We start from the raw sequence: 19,031 nt of genomic DNA, 5'->3' as shown, positions 1-19,031 counted from the left end.
GATGAAGCTGGACGGAATAATTGAAACATTGAGCTAGGCGGCACTCACGCATGTGGCTGCAGCACCCAGCCACCCACTTTTATACCCATTACCCAGCTAGGCAGCACCACCATCCAAATGGTCCAGTGTAAACACAGCTGTTCGAAAGGCGCTCGAAAAAGGTCGTGCCTAACCACAGACAACAAATGGTGGTGCGCAGGCGCCGAGAGTGTGTCCAACGATGGCGGTGCTGCCAACTGCACCGCTGAACATTGTAATGTAATGGAGCTGTCAGGAAAGAGCTGATGGTCGCCGCCGCATCCGGCAGTTGCTGTTCGAGGCTCGAAGGATACGCACGGCTCTGGTGGACGACGGATGTTGATTTGAAAATGCAACGGGACTGAGTGCGAAAGTGAGTGCGCGTGTGGTGAATTTCCGCCGTAAAGAGAGTCCGGAAGAGAGCCGAATGGTGTCCCTACTTTTCTAGTAAGAGCTCCTAAACGTGGCCAACGACGACCATTCGACGGTTTGGTGGCGCGCAGTCAAGTCGAGTCCTTGCTGGCAGTCGGTTGTCCTGGCGGGAGTGCTTCATTTCGTTTAGGAGAGTGTGCCGGCACCGGGTCATGCAGTCCCCTAAAAAAACATAACAAAACACCAAAAAATCATACAAAATCATCCAAATCAACAGAGTGAAAAGAAAAAAGAAAATATTAATCTTAAAGATACAAATGTGCCAAAGAATGAGAGAAGAGTCAAGTGTCTGAAATGTAAAACCTGCTCAAAAGTGAAAGCCAAATCAAAATTGTACAAGTCACTGCCCAAGGAAATTCCTGAAAAAGAAATTAAGCTCAGCTAAAAATAAAAAATAAAGGAAAACCCAGCAAACAAAAGAAATAAAATTAAAAAAAAAATTTAAATCCAAAAGCAAATTCAAATTCAAATCAGAATCAAAACAGAAGCCGGAAAACATGTGGATTAGTAGCCGCTTTTTTGTGATTTTCCTGCTGCTCCATCTCGGTAGGTGCCACCATCAACATCTCTCCGGGAAAAACTCTTAAGCCCGGCTGCCGGCATTTTAGGCGCCTCTTCTTGGTTTTCCTAAGTCGCTCGGCACGCGCCGCAAAGTATGCTTAGTGCTTTTTTGTTTTTCCACCGGCAGTGCGTGTGATTTTCTTACCCAAAGTCCCAACAGCTGTCGGTGTGTTTTCTTTCCTTTTTTTCCTTCCCTTTTTTTTTGGTGTTCTTCCCCTCGGTTAACGCCTCCGAAACGGAACTTATTATTAAGTCTTGCGAGTAAAACAAAAGGATTTCGGGGCTTTTGCGGGATATTCATGCCGGCTTAGGCGGAAAAGAAAGGAAAAAGAGTGAGAGAGAGGGGGCGGCGAGGGGATTATCTTCAGTCAAGGCAATTACTCACTTTATTATCATTCAAAAGAGAATCTTCAGTGCCGCATAGAGACCTGAATTTATGGTGATTCATACGAGTGAGGAGGTGCCATAATTTATGATATATGTAGAGAAGTACGAGTGTCTACCATCCAGAACTAAGTGCAAATGACTTGGTCGCTTTATGGAGCAGCCACAGGACCGGAGACCATAAAATTGCCAGCAAAACTAAAGCCGAAATGCCTGTACATAATATGAAATTGCCTTATGATAAAAACCAGGCGTCAATTTATGCCACACAAACGACTATCCCATCTCGTCGTTATATGTGTCTACACTGAAAAAAACTATCTTTTTAAGAGCTTAAACTTGATATTTTAAGTTCATTTTGAAACACAAAACTTTTTCTTAAAACAATGATGATGATATGTAAAAATATTTCCTTTTAAAAGGTGGGGATTGCAACCTTCGCTTGTAGACTTTTTCCGAACTGAATCTCTTTTTATGGTAAAGACATTTTCTCTCTGTATTTATGAAAGTGTGTGCGGGACAGCCTAATGAAATGTGTCAGGAGCAGAACACTCGATCGACCCACCGACCTTTTCATAACCGACGGGCTCCTTGTGCGGGGTAAAAACCTCTTTTGGAAATTTGATATTTTCCAATTTTCATTGCCTAGCTCCGGCATTCGATGGCGACTGGCTTACATGTCTATTCCCTACCAAAGAAAAAAAATGGAAAAAAACATTATCAAAATGCCGCACAGATATTTCATGTTTCATACTCACCCATATATATATATATATTCGCACCCTCGTCGGTGCTGGAAGCTGGGAGCAAATGAAAAATATGCAAATGAAATTGTTGCTCAATGTCTAAGCTCACACACTTTTCACTCGGGCGTTGTGAGAGATGGCTCACATTTTTCGGTGCTGTTATTCCATTTCCATGCAGATAATCATAAAATATAATACGTTATATAAAATCACCAGCACCGACAACAACAACAACAACAACAACACCCATGATAACACAAATCCGATTAAAGGCGAACTGGGGGAGGGAGAAAAAAAGGTTTGGTATTGTGATGGTAAAATTATGAAAAATTATGGCCAACGCCAAAGTTTCCAGCACACTATGATTGATTATGTTTTAAACCGTTTATGACAAACGCTTTAATTCGTTGTAGGATTAATGAAGTGCAAGGGATAAAGTTTAAATTAAATGTTCACCAGATGGCAATCAAACTTTGAGAAGCCAAAATGGTTCAGAAACCTTAGTTTCTGTAGCTGGCATTATTAATGCAAAAAGCTGTCATATTATAAGTTTAAGTTTATAACTTTTACTCACAGAATTGATAAAGATGCATTACGAATTTTCGTTTCCAAACTAATTTTAAGTTTCAGTGACCGAAAATAGTCAAAACTCTTCCTTAAAATCTTCAAAAACAATTTTCGATCTCTGTAAGCTACTCCTTTTTTTATCTTTTTAAAACCAAGCGATTGCTTCAGATTTCTGAAAAATATTACAGTTTTAGATTCTTTTAAAACTCTTTAAAATGATTACAATAGTTACCCAAATTATCCAGCTCAATCTTACAAAAAGGAACAAACATCTTAAACTCCAAACTCTGTTAAACTTCCACGTGTACCGCTTTGGTTTTTCCAAAAAATTCACTCCTACATCTTCAATATATACCATTTTAGTTCCCTTGCTCTTGTTTCGCAAAACAATTCGGCCAACAAAAGATTTCGAACATCTTATTGGACTTGAACCCGTCCTGGCCCCCATTCCAGCCAAGTCCTGTGTGCACTTCGGGCCAACTGGAGCAGCACATCTTACTAGGACTCCGGCCAAGGCAGCAACAAAATCAAGTTATTTACAATTATTATTCGTTTGGTGGCTGTTGCTGTTGTTGTTGGGCTGCGCGTTGGTCTGTAAACGTTTTAACTTCTTTCAAGTTTCTGCTTTTATTTTCTTTTTGGCCAAGCAATATTGAGTCGATATCTTTGGGTGTTTGGGTCACGCCTTCCTGCCGCTTGTTTTTGCGCATAAAAATTGAATTTCCTGTATTTTTCAAGCTGATTGCTTACAAGGTTCGTCCTCCATTTCCGCTTGAGACCCGGGAATTTTTTTCCTTGGTCTTAAAGTGCCACGTTTTCTATACCTAACATATATATATATATAATATTTTTTCCTATTTTTTGTGTGGCTTTAATGGGTGACTTGGCCTGTCCCTGGATCGTGGGCCATTAGAAATATTACCACTGCATTGCCAGGAGAGTGCAGACACATTGCAGCCACACAACATGCATCACGCCCGCTCGCCTAGAGGCAACGAAATAATTTCGAAAAGTGCCAAAAGGGCATAATCCAAACAGAACTGGGAAAAAGTAGAAAAAAAAAGAAATAAAGAACACACTCACACACACACACATAATGTCTGAGAAGCTTGGCAAAGTAACCCCTCAAGATTCGCACAAGTGGATGGGAAACACATTCGGAGTGAAAGGAGTGAAATGTACGACACAAAACGAGCGGAAATGCGAGCCAAAAGAAGAAAAAAAAAAGGGGTAAAGAGAAAGAGAGAGGGAGGAAGGAGGTTGCCTGTGGCGGTACAGGGAAAATGACAAGGGGCCAGGGACCCAGGGGCATTTGCACATGCAGAGGTAGAACCGAAAGTTCCATGACTGCTGCAGGTATCAGAGAAAAACCGAGCTGGGAAAACAATTTGGAAAAGAAATTTGTGGCAAATGTAGACAGTCCAAATGCGCTTTTGCATTGGCCAAAACTATGCTGTCGAAATTGATTGGCGAACCCTCAATTGTATCGTCATAAAGGCGATGCAAATTGTTCTCTACTAAGTAAATACAGAGAGATAAAAGCATTGGGAAATTAACACATTAGCATAACCATTTGCCTGTGAGATTCAATATTGAGTTTGGTTGGTTATAAAATTCAAATTTAATTGGAATTTAAGGGATTCTTTTACTTATAATGTGAAATATTCCTTAACGAAAGGATAAATTTATATATTCTTTAAGAATTATTTAAATTTCATAATTTTGAATGCTTTAAAAATCTGAATTTTTCCCAAGCTTTGGTTTTCCCAACTCAAAAGAACCTCACAAATCCTTCAACGTAGTACCTTGATTTTTGATTTCTTCATTTGAGCATTGCAATAGGCCGACTAGCAAGTTGAGCAGGCAACAAAAAACAAAAAAAAAATAAAAATAAAAATCCCAGTCCCGGAACAAAGCTCACCCACACATGCATACATGCATGGACGTTCAGGAAGAGCGCACGCACAGGAATACGGATAGGGTGGACTTTTTGTTTTCGCAGGAAAGAATAAAACCCCTACAAGTGGATGTGTATACATCCCGACTCACATGCACCCAACCACATCCCACATCCCTATATACACGTACACCATACATGGGAGCCAAGCCAGCTCTAAGGCACAAACTCGTAAAACATACCCTTTCTACCGAAAAAGCTGAAAAAATGAGAAACGAGTGCCAAGCATACTCAAGACATACTTGCAATAATTTTATGGCCTGGCAGAGGCCTCGTCTTTATCCATGTCCTGGACCAGGAGCTGTGACTACACCGGGGGAAATAATTATGAGAGAGAATAGCTAAGCAATTTGAATTTGTATTTTTAGCAAATTTTGTATTTTAATCAATGAATGGAAAATTACTTCATTATCTTAAATACTAAATATAATCCTTGAAGGTTTTTAGTGGCATTGGCATATTGGTTCCAAAAATATCAAATATTTTAAAGATATTCTTTAATACTTGAATAATATTAGGAACTGGAATACCTTTAATAAAAATAGTTTAAGAATTTCAACTTTCGTGCTAGTGATTACCAACTTTTCTGATAAAAAGACTATTACTGGTAATTTCGATAGCAATTTTCTTTCTTCCCGTGTGATCCTTGCCGCTGGAGCAGCAATGGAGAGCTATGAAATCAACGGTGATTGCGGGGGGAAATGGAAGCATCTCGGAGAACGAGGCGATGAGACAGACGGAGACGAAACCAGAAAGCAGTTACATAAAAATCCATGCTGTCGAGCATAAAACAAAAAGCGCCTGGCCAGGCACAACAAAAAGCGTACAAAGCCAAAAAGAACAAAACACAGAAAGGCAAAAAACAAAAAGAAAATCAGGAAAAAAAGGAGAAAAAAACAAAACCAACAAAAAACAACTCTAATTGCAGACACAATGACTTGTAGGGACGGGGAAAAGGGGTTGAGGGTCCTGGGCAGGACGAATGCTGGAGATTGAACGAGTTGCAAGGATTTGCACAGCGCCGCAGGGAAAGATGCCCGCTTCGGTGGCAGACAGACAGCCAAGGCGCATTCATGTGGAATATGAAGCGAAATGTCAATTTGGAGATATATATATATATATATACATATATATATATAGATGGATATATATACCCTCTTACTACTCTGCATATATGTATTTGGGTCTGGGGGCCATTTGGGAACAAGAAAAAGACTGCCTCTGCTAAAGACGAAATTGTTATTCTAATTTGGGATAAGGCTAAATCTGTTTGCTCGCGAAAAGGGCTCTCTGATGAAACGAAAACGGGCTTCGAATGCGACAATGGCAATGGGTATTATGAAATATGTAAAATGCTTATTAAAGTGCAAAAGGGTCTCAAGGGATTTGCACACCCAAGAAGGCCAGCCAGCGGCCTTTTATGAATTTTTGATATCTCTCCGGGATTATTGCTTTTGTTTATGGCAGCTCACAATTTTAAAATACGTTCTCCTGCATTTTTATGCGGTTTCTAAATGATGTATGGGCCAGTAAAATATTTTATGCCCGTAAAATGCATTTAATCAAGAGAAAATCTAGAACAGCCATTGCCAAATTCTTTTTTCTATGCATTTAGGTCTTTAGAAGTTTTTCAGTGATTTAGATGGTTTTTTAATGATAAGAATTTAAACTTCATGGAATCAAGAGTCTTTTTTAATACAATGATTTTGTCGTTTAACTTCTATATACTGAAACTCTATTAAATGTTTAAGAATGCATGAAATACTTAGGAGAAACTTTTGTGAAAATAACCTATCATAGTCTTATTTTGATTTATATTTACATATTGTAAGAGACAATTATGAATTTTAGTTCTAAACTTTAGAACTAAACTTTAGAATCTTCTCGTTCATTCAACTCGCTATTAAGAAACGAATACAAACGAATGAATTGATCTTAGCTTAACATCGATTATCGAATTAATATCGATAACTAAGGTGACCATCTACTAGTCCCGCTACAATATAATATAAACAGTGCAAAATTATTATTAAGATCCATTTATATCTTTACCAATAATTTGTATTAATAACAATTTTGCATATTCCAGACACCACCTGCAGTGAACCGTTCGAAGCCCACCTGCGCGGTCCTGGATTTGTGATGGAACCACCGGGTCGGGTAGAGTTCTCAAATTCTTCTGGCGGATGGCTGGATTGCTCAGCCTCCGGAAGTCCACAGCCGACTGTTGACTGGGTGCACGCAGATGGTTCGGCGGTGACCGAGATCCATGGCGTACGAAGGGTTCTGCGGAACGGAACCCTGGTCCTGATGCCATTTGCAGCAGCCGCCTACCATCAGGATGTGCACAACACGATCTATCGGTGCATCGCCAGCAATTCAGTGGGTCGCATCGTTTCGCGGGACGTGCAAGTGAGGGCGGGTAAGTGGTTATAGCAGGATAAAGAAGATGTGACAGCATTTTAACAAATATTGTATACATATAATTCTACAGTTGTGGCACAGGCCTACAAAGTGGATGTGGAGGTGCTATCTGCGGCGCGGGGATGCACCGCCATTCTGCGCTGCGTGGTGCCCACGTTCGTCAAGGAATTGGTACGAGTGGTCTCGTGGGTTCATGAACCCGCTATCTACATCTATCCCTCGTTGCAAGGCGGTAAGTTACCCGGGGGCACTGTCGTCCTTCTGCCAGAAACCGAAAGGAAACGAAACGAAACAGAGCGAGGCTCAACTCAGACGGCATCCTTGTCCCTGTGCCAGGCAAGCCAACAAAGTGCATTGTTTGTTGGCAGTATTTGCCTCACATGTTTGCCTGCTTAACTGCCATTTTCATCCGCACCTGCACTCTCTCCACTCTCTCCGGTCCTTTGGTGCATAATTAACATTGTCCTTTAGCAATTTGAGACGAGCTTTTGGCTTGCCTTTTGCCTTAAACCTAACCAACTCCAGCGACGAGGTGCCACTCCTGGTTGTCTATATTACAAAGAGCATTTTCTCTCCCCGTTTTTCAAAATTCATCGTTTTTTTTGCCCGGCTTTTGTGGCGGGTCAACTATTCGGAAAGGTCAAGAGTGTCTGGCGGAAGATTTAAATCAGCATCATGCGACATAATAGAGGCATCCATCTTGATTAATCCTGTCAGCAGGAATGTCAGTTAAGAGTCTCTATTGAGACTTTAGTTACATTTTCTGTTTTGGTTGGTTTTCAAGTTGGTTTCTGACAATAGTTCCTTTAAGGGTAGAATATTCATCACTATTTCCATTTTTTTTGTCTATCCCCCAGATGGCAAATTCCATTTGCTGCCCACCGGTGAGCTGCTCATCCACAATCTGCAGGAGAGCGATGAGTCGCAGTCCTTCCGCTGCCGCAGCATGCATCGACTCACCCGCCAGGTGGTCGTCAGTTCGCCCACTCGACTGCGTATTAATTGTGAGTATTTCCCACCTAAAACCATGCCCAAAACCTGAAAACCCAGAAAACCCAGCCAAAACGAACCGCACCAATGTCACATATATCTCCATCATCTCTATCATCTCTCGCCGCAGCGCATCGCGGCATCATTTCGCCGAGCGTGGTGGAGCACACGGCTCATGTGCAGGTGTCGCAGGACGAGGGTGCGGTGCTCCTGTGCGTCGCTCAGGGCTGTCCTTCGCCCGAATACAGGTGTGTATAGGTGCCGCAAATCGATGCCATCCACTGGCATACCCACTCCACAAAGGACTCCCCCACTCACTCACCCACCAACTCATTCGCTTGCGGAGAGCTTTAGCACACATTTCTGGCGAAACTTTTGACGTTGACAGGTCCTGGCCGCACAAACACTATAACGTTTGGCTCTTAGTTATTAGTGCACTGGGGGAAACTGAAGGATCTTAAGTCATTATCCTTGAAGTGCCAAAAAAGTTGCCTTTTCAATTTTTAAAACTAAACAGTTTTCAAGACGTTCGTCTTAGGAATTACCTATGAACATTTTTCTATAAAATCTTTAGGAAATCTGAAATTCATAACTTAAAATCCTTTTCCCCAGTGCACTGGCAGTTATGCTCTGTTGGTGTGAGTTAATTGGAACGCATACATCTATAAAATGTGCGGCCAGGGCATTTAGTTTGCCAGCCAAATAAATAAACAACCGCTCTGGGGGTCAAAATAAGAGCGATGTGGCATAGAGACTGTTAGCTGACGTGCACATTATTTTGTAAAATGTGTCTAAAGAGTTGGTAATGTGTTGCCTTAATTGGAATGTGAGCTAAAAGCGTTAGTTAACTTTCTCGACAGCCAACGGGTCGTATGCGTTATGCAGCGTAACGTACACCCTTGTTGAGAAACAATGGCCTAGGTAATGATGTGTATATAGTAAGGATAGAAAGTCTCTGCAGCCACATCGAACCCACTGACAGCAAATATGTGTATTCTACCATAATTACGCTTTGATAAGCAGACAAGTAATGTTAGATCTGATGGGTTTTAGGAGGGAGGTGGAAAAAACGAGGGACAATGTCAGACTCTGCTGACAGAAAACAAAAGAATCTATAAGCGATGGTATGTTAGGGTGCACACATATATATATATATATATATATATCTATATAGATTGCTGTGTCAGGGGAGAAAAAACTTGTAGCCATTTCATAATTAATACAGCAGAGCGGGATGATGGGTCCTACCAGAAGAGGGATAATGAGCGAGGCAAAGGATTAATGCAACATTAAACAAAGGCACCATCAGCCAACATAGACAGGTTGAGGATGGGAAGATTGCGGATAAAGAATGCCAAAGGTAGTCAGTCCATCAGGCCTTGAACTTCGCTTCACTGGCTGATAGTTACAGCAAAAATACTCTTTTAATACTCTGCAAAACTTTGACAGCCATCGGATGCTAGATTTGCTCGAGTAGACCAGATGGTCCGTGATAAATGAGCTGCAGTTGCCCAAAAGCTAAGCTCCATTAATAAAAGTCGGTCTGGAAATGTATTCTGTGCTCAAATAACAAAGAGAATTTTTCAATTATAAATGTTAAATGTACATTTTAAATGCAGAGGGAAAATTAATTAGATTTTTCTCATTAAAAATCAATTTTCAAGTTTTAACTTCCAACGAAAATGTGATTTTATGTTCTGAAAAGTGTTGAGTTTGATTTGTATTATTTAATATTAGATTTAACTACTTTTATAGAATAAATTCTTTATTCTGAAGTTTTCAGTTCTCTTTTTTTTTTTGGGTTGCATAATGGTTTTCCCTCAGACTGTACTGAATAATGGAATAGTTTGCAATAACCACAATTTCTCTGTTCGTTCCCCCTTTTTTTTTTTTTTTAAATTTTCCAATTGAAAATTCGCGATTAATGGAGTCGATTTACAATAGTCTGATCCACATAAATCTTTCATTTCATTCTTACTCTTCCCCCTTAGCTGGTTCACCCACAATGGAGCCGGACCCCTGCCCGTACTAAGTGGTCCCCGTGTCCGTTTGCTCGGCCCTATCCTGGCCATCGAGGCCGTGACTGGTGAGGATTCCGGAGTCTACAAGTGCACGGCCGGCAATGTGGGCGGTGAGGCTAGTGCCGAACTCCGACTGACAGTGGCCACGCCCATTCAAGTGGAAATCTCACCGAATGTCCTCAGCGTTCACATGGGTGGCACTGCGGAGTTCCGGTGCCTGGTCACCAGTAACGGCAGCCCTGTGGGCATGCAGAATATCCTGTGGTACAAGGACGGCCGCCAACTGCCATCGTCGGGACGCGTGGAGGACACCCTGGTGGTGCCGCGTGTGAGTCGCGAGAACCGGGGCATGTACCAGTGCGTGGTGCGACGGCCCGAAGGCGATACATTCCAGGCCACCGCGGAGCTCCAGCTGGGAGGTGAGTTCTGAAAATATTAAAGTTCGGGGATCAAAATGGTAGTAGATTACCTTTTCTTTGAATTTCTCATAACTAAACTGAACTAAAGTTAATTTTTCTAACACTATATAATAACCTCAAAGTTCCTTACATACAAAATGCTTTGGACCCCATTTCGAGGTCCTTGATTCCTTAAAACAACATAATCTCCCGTAAATTGTACTAGCTAACGGCTTAAATATTAATGTGACCTCTTGCCACCACATTCTGTTCCCCAGATGCGCCGCCTGTACTCCTCTACAGCTTCATCGAGCAGACCCTGCAGCCAGGACCAGCTGTGAGCCTCAAGTGCTCCGCTGCCGGCAATCCTACGCCGCAAATTTCATGGACACTGGACGGATTTCCGCTGCCATCAAACGGAAGGTAATTGAACTTGTTGAAAGGGGGCAAGAAGGGGCTGAAAAAGAGGTTGAAAAAGAGGGGCCGGAAAAGAGGGGGTTGGGCTTGGCAATGGCACCGGCAGAGGCGGCGCTGCGGGCTCCCAGCAAAAATTTATCTCAACTGCGGCTCCTGACTGTGGCTGCGGTTGCATTTATTGCACTCGTTCTGTCTGTGTGTGTGTATATGTGTGTGCTTTCTGCTTTTCCCCTTATTTTTTATATTTTTTTCCCTGCGCTTTCCTTTCAAAAACATTGCCTCACGAATATATAGAAAAACATATACATATATAGAAAGTGGCTGCCGACTGCCGCGCCTACAAAGGTGGGTGGTTTGGGTCGGCCTCGTCTGCTTCAGCGTTCATTCACTCCTGATCCAGCGACTGTAAATGTATCTGAATCAGAATCTGAATCCGGATAGGTACGTGTGTATCTGTATCTGTGTTTGCCGTCTGGTCCAAGGTTTCGACTTTGCCTTTCTATTTGTTAATTAAGCCCGGTCGGCCAAAAACCCGGCAGTAGCCTTACGCATTTAATTGCATTTTTAGCTGGCACATTGCCAACTAAATTGAATCCCAGGCAGCTCTTTAATGACATTGACATTTGCATTGGCCGAATAAAATCGAAGAGATCGGATCAAATTGAATTCAGATAGTTGGGTTCCAGCTCTCTGGGCAGTGTTTGATGCAAATAAAATGCAACAGCGAAAGAATCGATTGATTGGCAATTCGGTCTGGCGACATTGTCAGTGCCATTCATTTGGTTTTTATCGTCCTCCCTGCTACCTGCTGGCAAACTGTTTTCTTTTCTTTTTTTTTTATTTTGTGGGGAGTTCTGCTTAATTTTCAGTTCGTTGGCAGCTGCCACTAATTGTTTGAGTTACGTCTGTAATGATTTGCAAGTCAAAGTTTTCCACCACGCCCCCCATCACTGTTGACTTCTGTTGTTGATTAAAAATACCGAGCACCATCATGAAAATCAGCAGCAGCGTTTTATTTGCACTCGCTTTTTGGCTTTGGCTCTTGCTTAGTGAGGCAGACCGGAATGAAAACTAAGGCAACCGTGTCCTGATTGTTGTCCTGCCTCGACCAGCTGTGCTATATTTTAATTAAAACTTATGCAATATGTCGAGAGCCCGATATGAGATTCTATCAAGTTGATGGGATATTAGATTTTGGGAAAAGAGTATTTGATACCTCTTAATGATTACCCTATAAATATAAGCTTTCTAGAATATATGTTCCGAGCATCATTAAATGTCTTATAGCTAACGAATTTAAGTCCTTAAATAACCATAGACATGATCCCTAAGACATCGGGCTCCATTAGTCGCAAGCCATTTAAAAGTTCATAAAAATATGACTCGATTTTATGCATGTAAAGCACTTGAAGTTGCAACTTGGGGCTGTCGACGACATTGCCATGAATTTGCTTCACTCAAGTGGTAATCCTTTCCACCCAGGGTCCTTCAGTCTTGACCATTCTAGAATGGGGGAGGATGGAAAAAGGACCAGGACCAGGAAGATGGCTTGACCACAAGGCAAAATTGATTACAAAAATTTGTGTGTTATGTGGTCGGTGTGAAAATTTGCTTTTGGGAAACTTGTGCGGACATGCAGATGCCGATGGCTTTAATTTAAAAGTTATCTGAGCAACACAATTTTGACACATAATACCCGCAGGCATTATCCTGGCGTCGCTGGCAACCTAATTTGCCAGCCAGCAAGCATCCTTCCCAATGCTGCACAAATTCTCCTGCTGTTTGCGTTGTTATTGCCAAGTTTTAAGTGGTTTACATTATTCGGTTTAAAGGTATATCAACTTGGTAAGTGTATTTATTTAATACACAGACATACTCCTGCACACACACACACACACACTTAAGTTGGAGTGGCAGACAGACAGGCAAACAGGCAACGAGTCGGTGGAAATGCTGGGAAAAGCCTGTTGGGGTGGGGCGCGGGGAATGTTTGGGGGGCAGACGCCTCGAGGCGGAAATTAAATGATTGCGCGCACGAGGTAACGCAACACTCAAACGCTCATTTTACGCCATTTTCAAAAGTTTGTCTGCGGCGGTACCAGAAACTCAGGCCCAGCCAGTTGAGGAGACGTCTTCCTTCGAGCTTTTCCTCCCGCCAGGTTTCCCTCGCTTTTCCTGTCGAGCTGCTAAGACATCGTCGGAGGCGTGTGTGCGTGATGCGTTTGTCTACAACTGCAGGCGTTATGGAAATGTGTGTAATTTTGGCCTAAATGAGAAAGCGCTTAAGCTAGAGGAGGAACAGGAACGCTTTTTAGCCAACACAATGTCATGTGAATTAGGGTGAACCTTGGTTTTAATTAGATTTTCAGGATGTATTAATACAGTCTAATATATAAGGTGATCTAAGAACATTTCTGTGGTAAAACAAGTTAATGAAAAAAGTAATTTATTTATTGCCAACCAAGGTCCACCCTGTTCCTCACCTAGGTGCCCTTAATCTGAGCTTGCAAACTAACCTGATTGGGATCCAAGTGCAAACTCGATTCACGTAAATTGAAATTCATAATTTTTCGTAAACTTTCGCCACGAAACTTTTCGCCTGAGCCCCTTAAGAGGCTGGCAAACTGCAAGTGGCACCTACACTCAAAATTCTTATTCCTGTTTTTTCCTTTAGTTTTTCCTTGTTTTTTTTTTTTTTGGCTAGCTGGAATTAAGCCACCCACAGAGCCGGGCACTCACTCTGCAATCAGCTAAAACAGCACACAAAAGCCGCGCCAAGCTATTAGGTTTATATTGTTGCAGCCAAAGCGTTTTACGCTCCACACACTGCCAAACACACACACACACACACACGCAGTTAAACTTCTGCAATGCCACGTTTAAGCCGGCGATGTGCGGATGTGAATGCGGATGTGTGCGACTTTGTTGCAATTTTGTCCTCGCCATTGTTTCAATGCGCTCAAGTGCTCTGCGGACTGCAGTCCACGACTCAGTGTGTGTGTGTGTGTGTGTGTCTTGCTCTCAGAAAAAGACTGCGTCCTTTTACCATCTCCATTTCCATTTAACTACAGTTGCTGTTTTTACAAGCCTGGGCACACTCCATAAAGATTTTTCGGCTTGACTTGGCCACTCTTTCTGGGGAAATCAGCGTTTGCTCGCCGGGCTTATGCATTCATAAGCCCCACGTCGCCATTATCCCTTCACCCCTCTAGCCGCAGAATGCGGCTGCTGCAAAAGTTAATTAAAATTGTAATTACTTTGCCTCCGCCATTATTGTTCCGGCTTGGCTCCAACTCCAACTCCAACTTCCATCCAACTGCGGCCGTAATGCCAATTGAAAAGTTGCCACCGAGCTGGGCCACAAACTAATGAGCCGGCGGGTGTGCTGGCTTAGATCGCAATCCCAACCAACCATACACAGACATACTCGTGCATATAAGATGCCGCAAGAGCCGATTGTGTGAGTGCCACATGGCGTATGCGTAACAATGTTGCCTGTAATTAATGTCTGTGGCAATAAGAAGGCGAGGCAAACAAAGGAACAAACGCAGAACTTAATGCCAACTTGAGCGCTTCGTGAAATCCTTTTTTCCTCTCATTATTTGAGCCCGGGCGTAACGTAACAGCCGCATTAAGTGGAAGTCGTATTCGTGGGCGTGGCACATGACATTGACAGCAATATGGAAACTATGCTAAGCCCCGACAGCTCGACTGACAGCCTTCATTACGACTAAATATGGCAACGAAAAATAGAAAAAAAAACTACGGAAAAATGCGAAAATCTAGCGCAAAAATACGACAAAAACAAAATGAAGCCTACAGCCAAAAGGGATTTGGGTCATACTGCATTTTTGAAGTGTGCCTAGCTGATGAGTATGCAAGTGCAGTGGTTTGTAAATGTCTGTGAGTGTGTGTATATGTGTGTGTGATACGCTTAAATATGCAGCGGCAGCAGCAGCAGCTGAAAAACAAGAAAACAATTGTAAAACACCCGCACATTGCGCATACGCCGCATGCAACCGCTGAAAATCGCAACCAACCCAATATTAATGTGTTTTTTGTGCTCTCATCCAAAAACCATCCTCTTTTTTGCCATTTCAGATTTATGATCGGACAATACATCACCGTGCATGGCGATGTAATTAGTCATGTTAACATAAGCCACGTCATGGTCGAGGATGGTGGCGAGTACGCTTGCATCGCCGAAAATCGTGCAGGACGAGTGCAACATGCGGCCCGCTTGAATATTTATGGTATGTTGTATTCACACTTAAAACTAGCACTCAGACATAGTGATGCACATGGAAAAAAATATCACAAAAAAACGTTTATTAGCTGGTTTAAATTTTGAAATCCATAAGTACTTAGATATAGTTTATAGAGTTTCTACCGTTTAGGATATTTAAGCAGAGATTCAGTTAGAATCTCTTAGAAAACGATAGGCTTATCTTGTCCAATTTCCCTCTGTGCAGATACAAATATGGCCAGCTACTTACATATGCACTTAAACGTTCTCCATGCTCGAGGCTGGCTCCTCTTTCTTTCTGGCATTTGCCTACTTTTGCTTGATTTTGTTTTACAACACGTTTGCCATGTTCTTGCCGTTTCCCCAAAGATCCTTTGGGCCATCCCTTCCCGTTCTCCCTACAAGTTTACTTTTGTGCCTTTGCAGCACAGTGAAGTGTTGTTCGAGGCGCACACTTTTGTTGAACATGGCTCTCGGCTTGGCTGCAGTGCTTTCCCCCCCTTACAAAGTCCCTCATGTCCCCCCCGTGTTCCTCTCGAGTCCAAAAAGCGAAAATCCACCCGAAAAGCCACCCAGTTTTCAGTTCCCAGCAGCACGCGCACCATCTGCCTTGTTTTTGCAAGAAATCAAATATTTTTGTGTCGCCAGGCAAACAAAATGGCGTTGCCAGCGAGAAAGATTCAGGAGCAGGAGGAGAAGGAGGAGCACTGGCAGGAACAGAAGCAGGAGCAGGAGTGCAAACACAAAACGACAGCGGCGGCAAAAACTGCGCCATGTTTACAAAGTTTTGCAGTGAAAAAGTTGAAAAATAAAGTCAAGTAAATTCACGAAAAATCTGTTCTCGACTAAACGATGCTCTGCTGGTGGACTGAACATGAAAAACGAAAGAAAGAAAAATCAGGGGGAGAAAATCTCTTCCCTGTTCGACATTTATCACTCAAATCAAATAAACCAAACGAAGCCTTATCCTTGGGCCAAAGTTAAAGACCCAAGTGATTTGGTATGATAATCAAATAAAAACAAAAAACTGTGTCACAAGCTCTGTTCGTACCTTCCTTCCTTTTCAAGCCCTTTGACAATTTCCGCATACCCTGCAAACATTGTTTGCCGCCTCTAAAAAAAAAAGTAAAGAACAAAATGAATCCCGCTTCCACCATCATCATTTAGTTTAAAGCCTGGCGATGCCGCTGATTGCGCGACTTGGTAATGGCGGTGATTACAAAAATCTCCATCCACTCCGCCGAAAAACACGGACACAGAGACCACGTATGACATGCTCGCAAAATTATGCATATTCCGCAGAAAAAAGGAAAAAACCCCAGGCCACAAGGCAGCCAGAGGAGATGCTGCTCCTTCAGCTGCTGCCACCGACCGACAGTTGCTGCATTATTTCCTTCCACGTTCCCGAAAAGTGTTTTGGCGGAGGGCACAGGAGACAGGACGAAACCAGCCAGGATATGCATATTACATTGTGCTCCGCTTCCTGTTGTCTGCACGGGGAGAAATTCCATTGGATTTGAGTGTGTTTTTTTAGGGCTTATAAAACAATAGAATTTTCTATTTTAAATTACTAAAAACGGAAGGGTTAATACAAGCCACTAGGAAAGTTAATATTTTCAAAGTTTGTGATGTTTTTTCTCAGCGTATCTGCTCTTTGTGATACCCTTTTCTGCTCTTTGTATGTGTAGTTGTTTACTGCATTATTAAAAAAGCAACGTACGCGCAAATCTGTCAAGCATTTACATTCCTCCATATCTCTTGGCGTTCCAACCTCTCTAACTCACCGCCTAAACTTTTTTCACCCGTTTCTGTCACAGGTCTTCCGTATATTCGACTGATTCCGAAGGTAACCGCCGTCTCCGGCGAGACATTGAATCTGAAGTGCCCGGTGGCTGGCTATCCCATCGAGGAGATCCATTGGGAGCGTGGCGGACGGGAGCTGCCAGATGATATACGACAGCGTGTTCAGCCGGACGGCTCCCTGACCATCAGCCCAGTGCAGAAGAACTCAGATTCCGGCGTGTATACGTGCTGGGCGAGGAACAAACAGGGTCACAGCGCCCGGCGGAGTGGCGAGGTGACGGTCATAGGTTAGTATGTGAGGCTGGGGTCTATCAAAAAACATGAAAAACTAAAAAACCCAAAAGAAAACCCAGGAAAAACAAACAAAAAAAGAGGAGGTCGAGGTTGGTTTCTTTCACAGCTTTTTCACCCAGCGATGACATCAAGCAGCGGGCTACGAAACGAAGTGAAAATTGCATTTTAATTATTAACAGCAAACTAAGTAGTTTCCTATGGCGCTTCAAGTTGTTCCTTTTTGCCAACCTTTTTGCATACCATTTTCCTTTTCTTTTTTTTACGGATTCTGCTTAATTTTGTTTTGTTTTGGCTCTCAGCCGGGTGTGTACATGTACATTTTTTTTGCTTTTGCTGTAATTAAATATGCGCAATAATCTAAGCTTAAAAGTTGGTAAATTAAAAAAAAAAAGAAAAGAAAACAAGAAAAGGAAGCTGAAGGAGAGCAAACGGTACCCTTTTCTTTCATTAGTGTTAATGTTAATGAATTCGCGCCCTAATGAAGCGCCGTGCTGATTAAATTTTCATAAATCGCAACCTTTTTAACGGTCGCACTGATTGCTCCTTCCGCTTCCCTTTTGGCTCATCAATCCTTGGCTGATCCCTTGCAGTGCCGCCGAAGCTCAGTCCCTTCCAAACGAACATCCTGCAGCTGAACATGGGCGATCGGGCCTCGCTCACCTGCTCGGTGGTAAAGGGCGATCTACCCCTGACTATTAACTGGCGCAAGGATGGCCGACCCATCGATCCCACCCAGCATATGTCGGTCAAACAGGTGGACCAATACAACAGCATCCTGGTCATCGAGAATCTGGGCAGCGACCATACTGGCAACTATTCCTGTGTGGTCCGAAATTCCGCCGCCGAGGTGGAGAACTCACAGGCCCTGCTGGTCAATGGTAAAAATAACGAGTGACTTGAGTCTGAGTCCAGTAATCCAGTATCCGTAATCCCGTTTAGTTGCAAGTAGTTGAGTTTCCTTTCGTATGCACTTTGATTCATGTACCATGTAACACAGAACCATTGAATTGCATAAACATACATATACCTTTATATATATATAACTATATATGATCCTTGCTATCCTTTGTAAATGATGTTTCCATTTTCGGAATGTTTGTACAAGATTAAGTAGCGTTTTCATTCGAATGTGTTAACAAATCTGCGAAGGTTTACAGAGAGAGAGTATAAAAAATTTACAATCAGCAAAACTAACTCAACGTGGGAATGAATCGCCAGGTGTCTCCGCTCAAGTGTCGCCGTCCGCCAGTGTCAATCTTAACCCATTTCGCCTGATCTTTCCTCTTGCAGTACCACCGAGCATAGAACCGTTCGCCTTCCAGGAGGGTTTGGCCGAGGGCATGCGGACGAGGACCGTCTGCGGGGTCTCCAGGGGCGATGCGCCGCTGAAGCTTATCTGGCTGAAGGACGGTGATCCGCTGCCCGATCTTTTGGGGGCCAATGTCACCATGCTAGACCAGTACAGCTCTCTGCTGAGCATTCCATCGCTATCGGCCACGCATTCCGGCGAGTACACGTGCGTGGCCAAGAATCCGGCGGCCGAGATCAAGTATACGGCCCTGTTGCAGGTCAAAGGTAGCGTACTAGCGTACCCATCAACACTATTAAACACACCAGACACACAAAGAGAAAGGCACAAAAAATATCAAAGCCATTAGTTATGTAAAGTAATTATAAATTAAAGTATTTTAAAGTCAAGGCTTCCCTTGATCAATTACTGAACTATCTGTAAGTATGCAATACAAATTTTTCAAAACAAGTTAGAAGGATAAC

The 19,031-nt window shown here is 42.7% G+C and overlaps 1 protein-coding gene across 17 annotated transcripts in view; it reads left to right on the top strand.

Moving 5' to 3' along the window:
• Nucleotides 1–303: 303 nt before the first annotated feature.
• LOC108107817 (Down syndrome cell adhesion molecule-like protein Dscam2) overlaps nt 304–19,031 on the top strand; it is a 32,518-nt gene continuing 13,790 nt past the window's right edge. For 8 of the 17 annotated variants that reach the window (XM_017215551.2, XM_017215562.1, XM_017215553.1 and 5 more), the window contains exons 1-10: nt 305–996; nt 6,755–7,087; nt 7,160–7,321; nt 7,947–8,093; nt 8,210–8,327; nt 10,071–10,519; nt 10,777–10,921; nt 15,017–15,168; nt 16,979–17,251; nt 18,549–18,833. In XM_017215551.2, the coding sequence (XP_017071040.1) occupies nt 948–996; nt 6,755–7,087; nt 7,160–7,321; nt 7,947–8,093; nt 8,210–8,327; nt 10,071–10,519; nt 10,777–10,921; nt 15,017–15,168; nt 16,979–17,251; nt 18,549–18,833 (2,113 nt within the window). In that variant the 5' untranslated portion in view covers nt 305–947. The other 9 variants (XM_017215563.2, XM_017215550.1, XM_017215552.1 and 6 more) reach the window with 3 other exon arrangements.

The sequence above is a fragment of the Drosophila eugracilis genome, unplaced genomic scaffold (genome assembly GCF_018153835.1).
Source record: "Drosophila eugracilis isolate 14026-0451.02 unplaced genomic scaffold, ASM1815383v1 contig_2088, whole genome shotgun sequence".
Lineage (NCBI taxonomy): Eukaryota > Metazoa > Arthropoda > Insecta > Diptera > Drosophilidae > Drosophila > Drosophila eugracilis.
The sequence above is the reverse complement of the archived record's forward strand: the minus strand, read 5'-3'. Positions and strand labels throughout refer to the sequence as shown.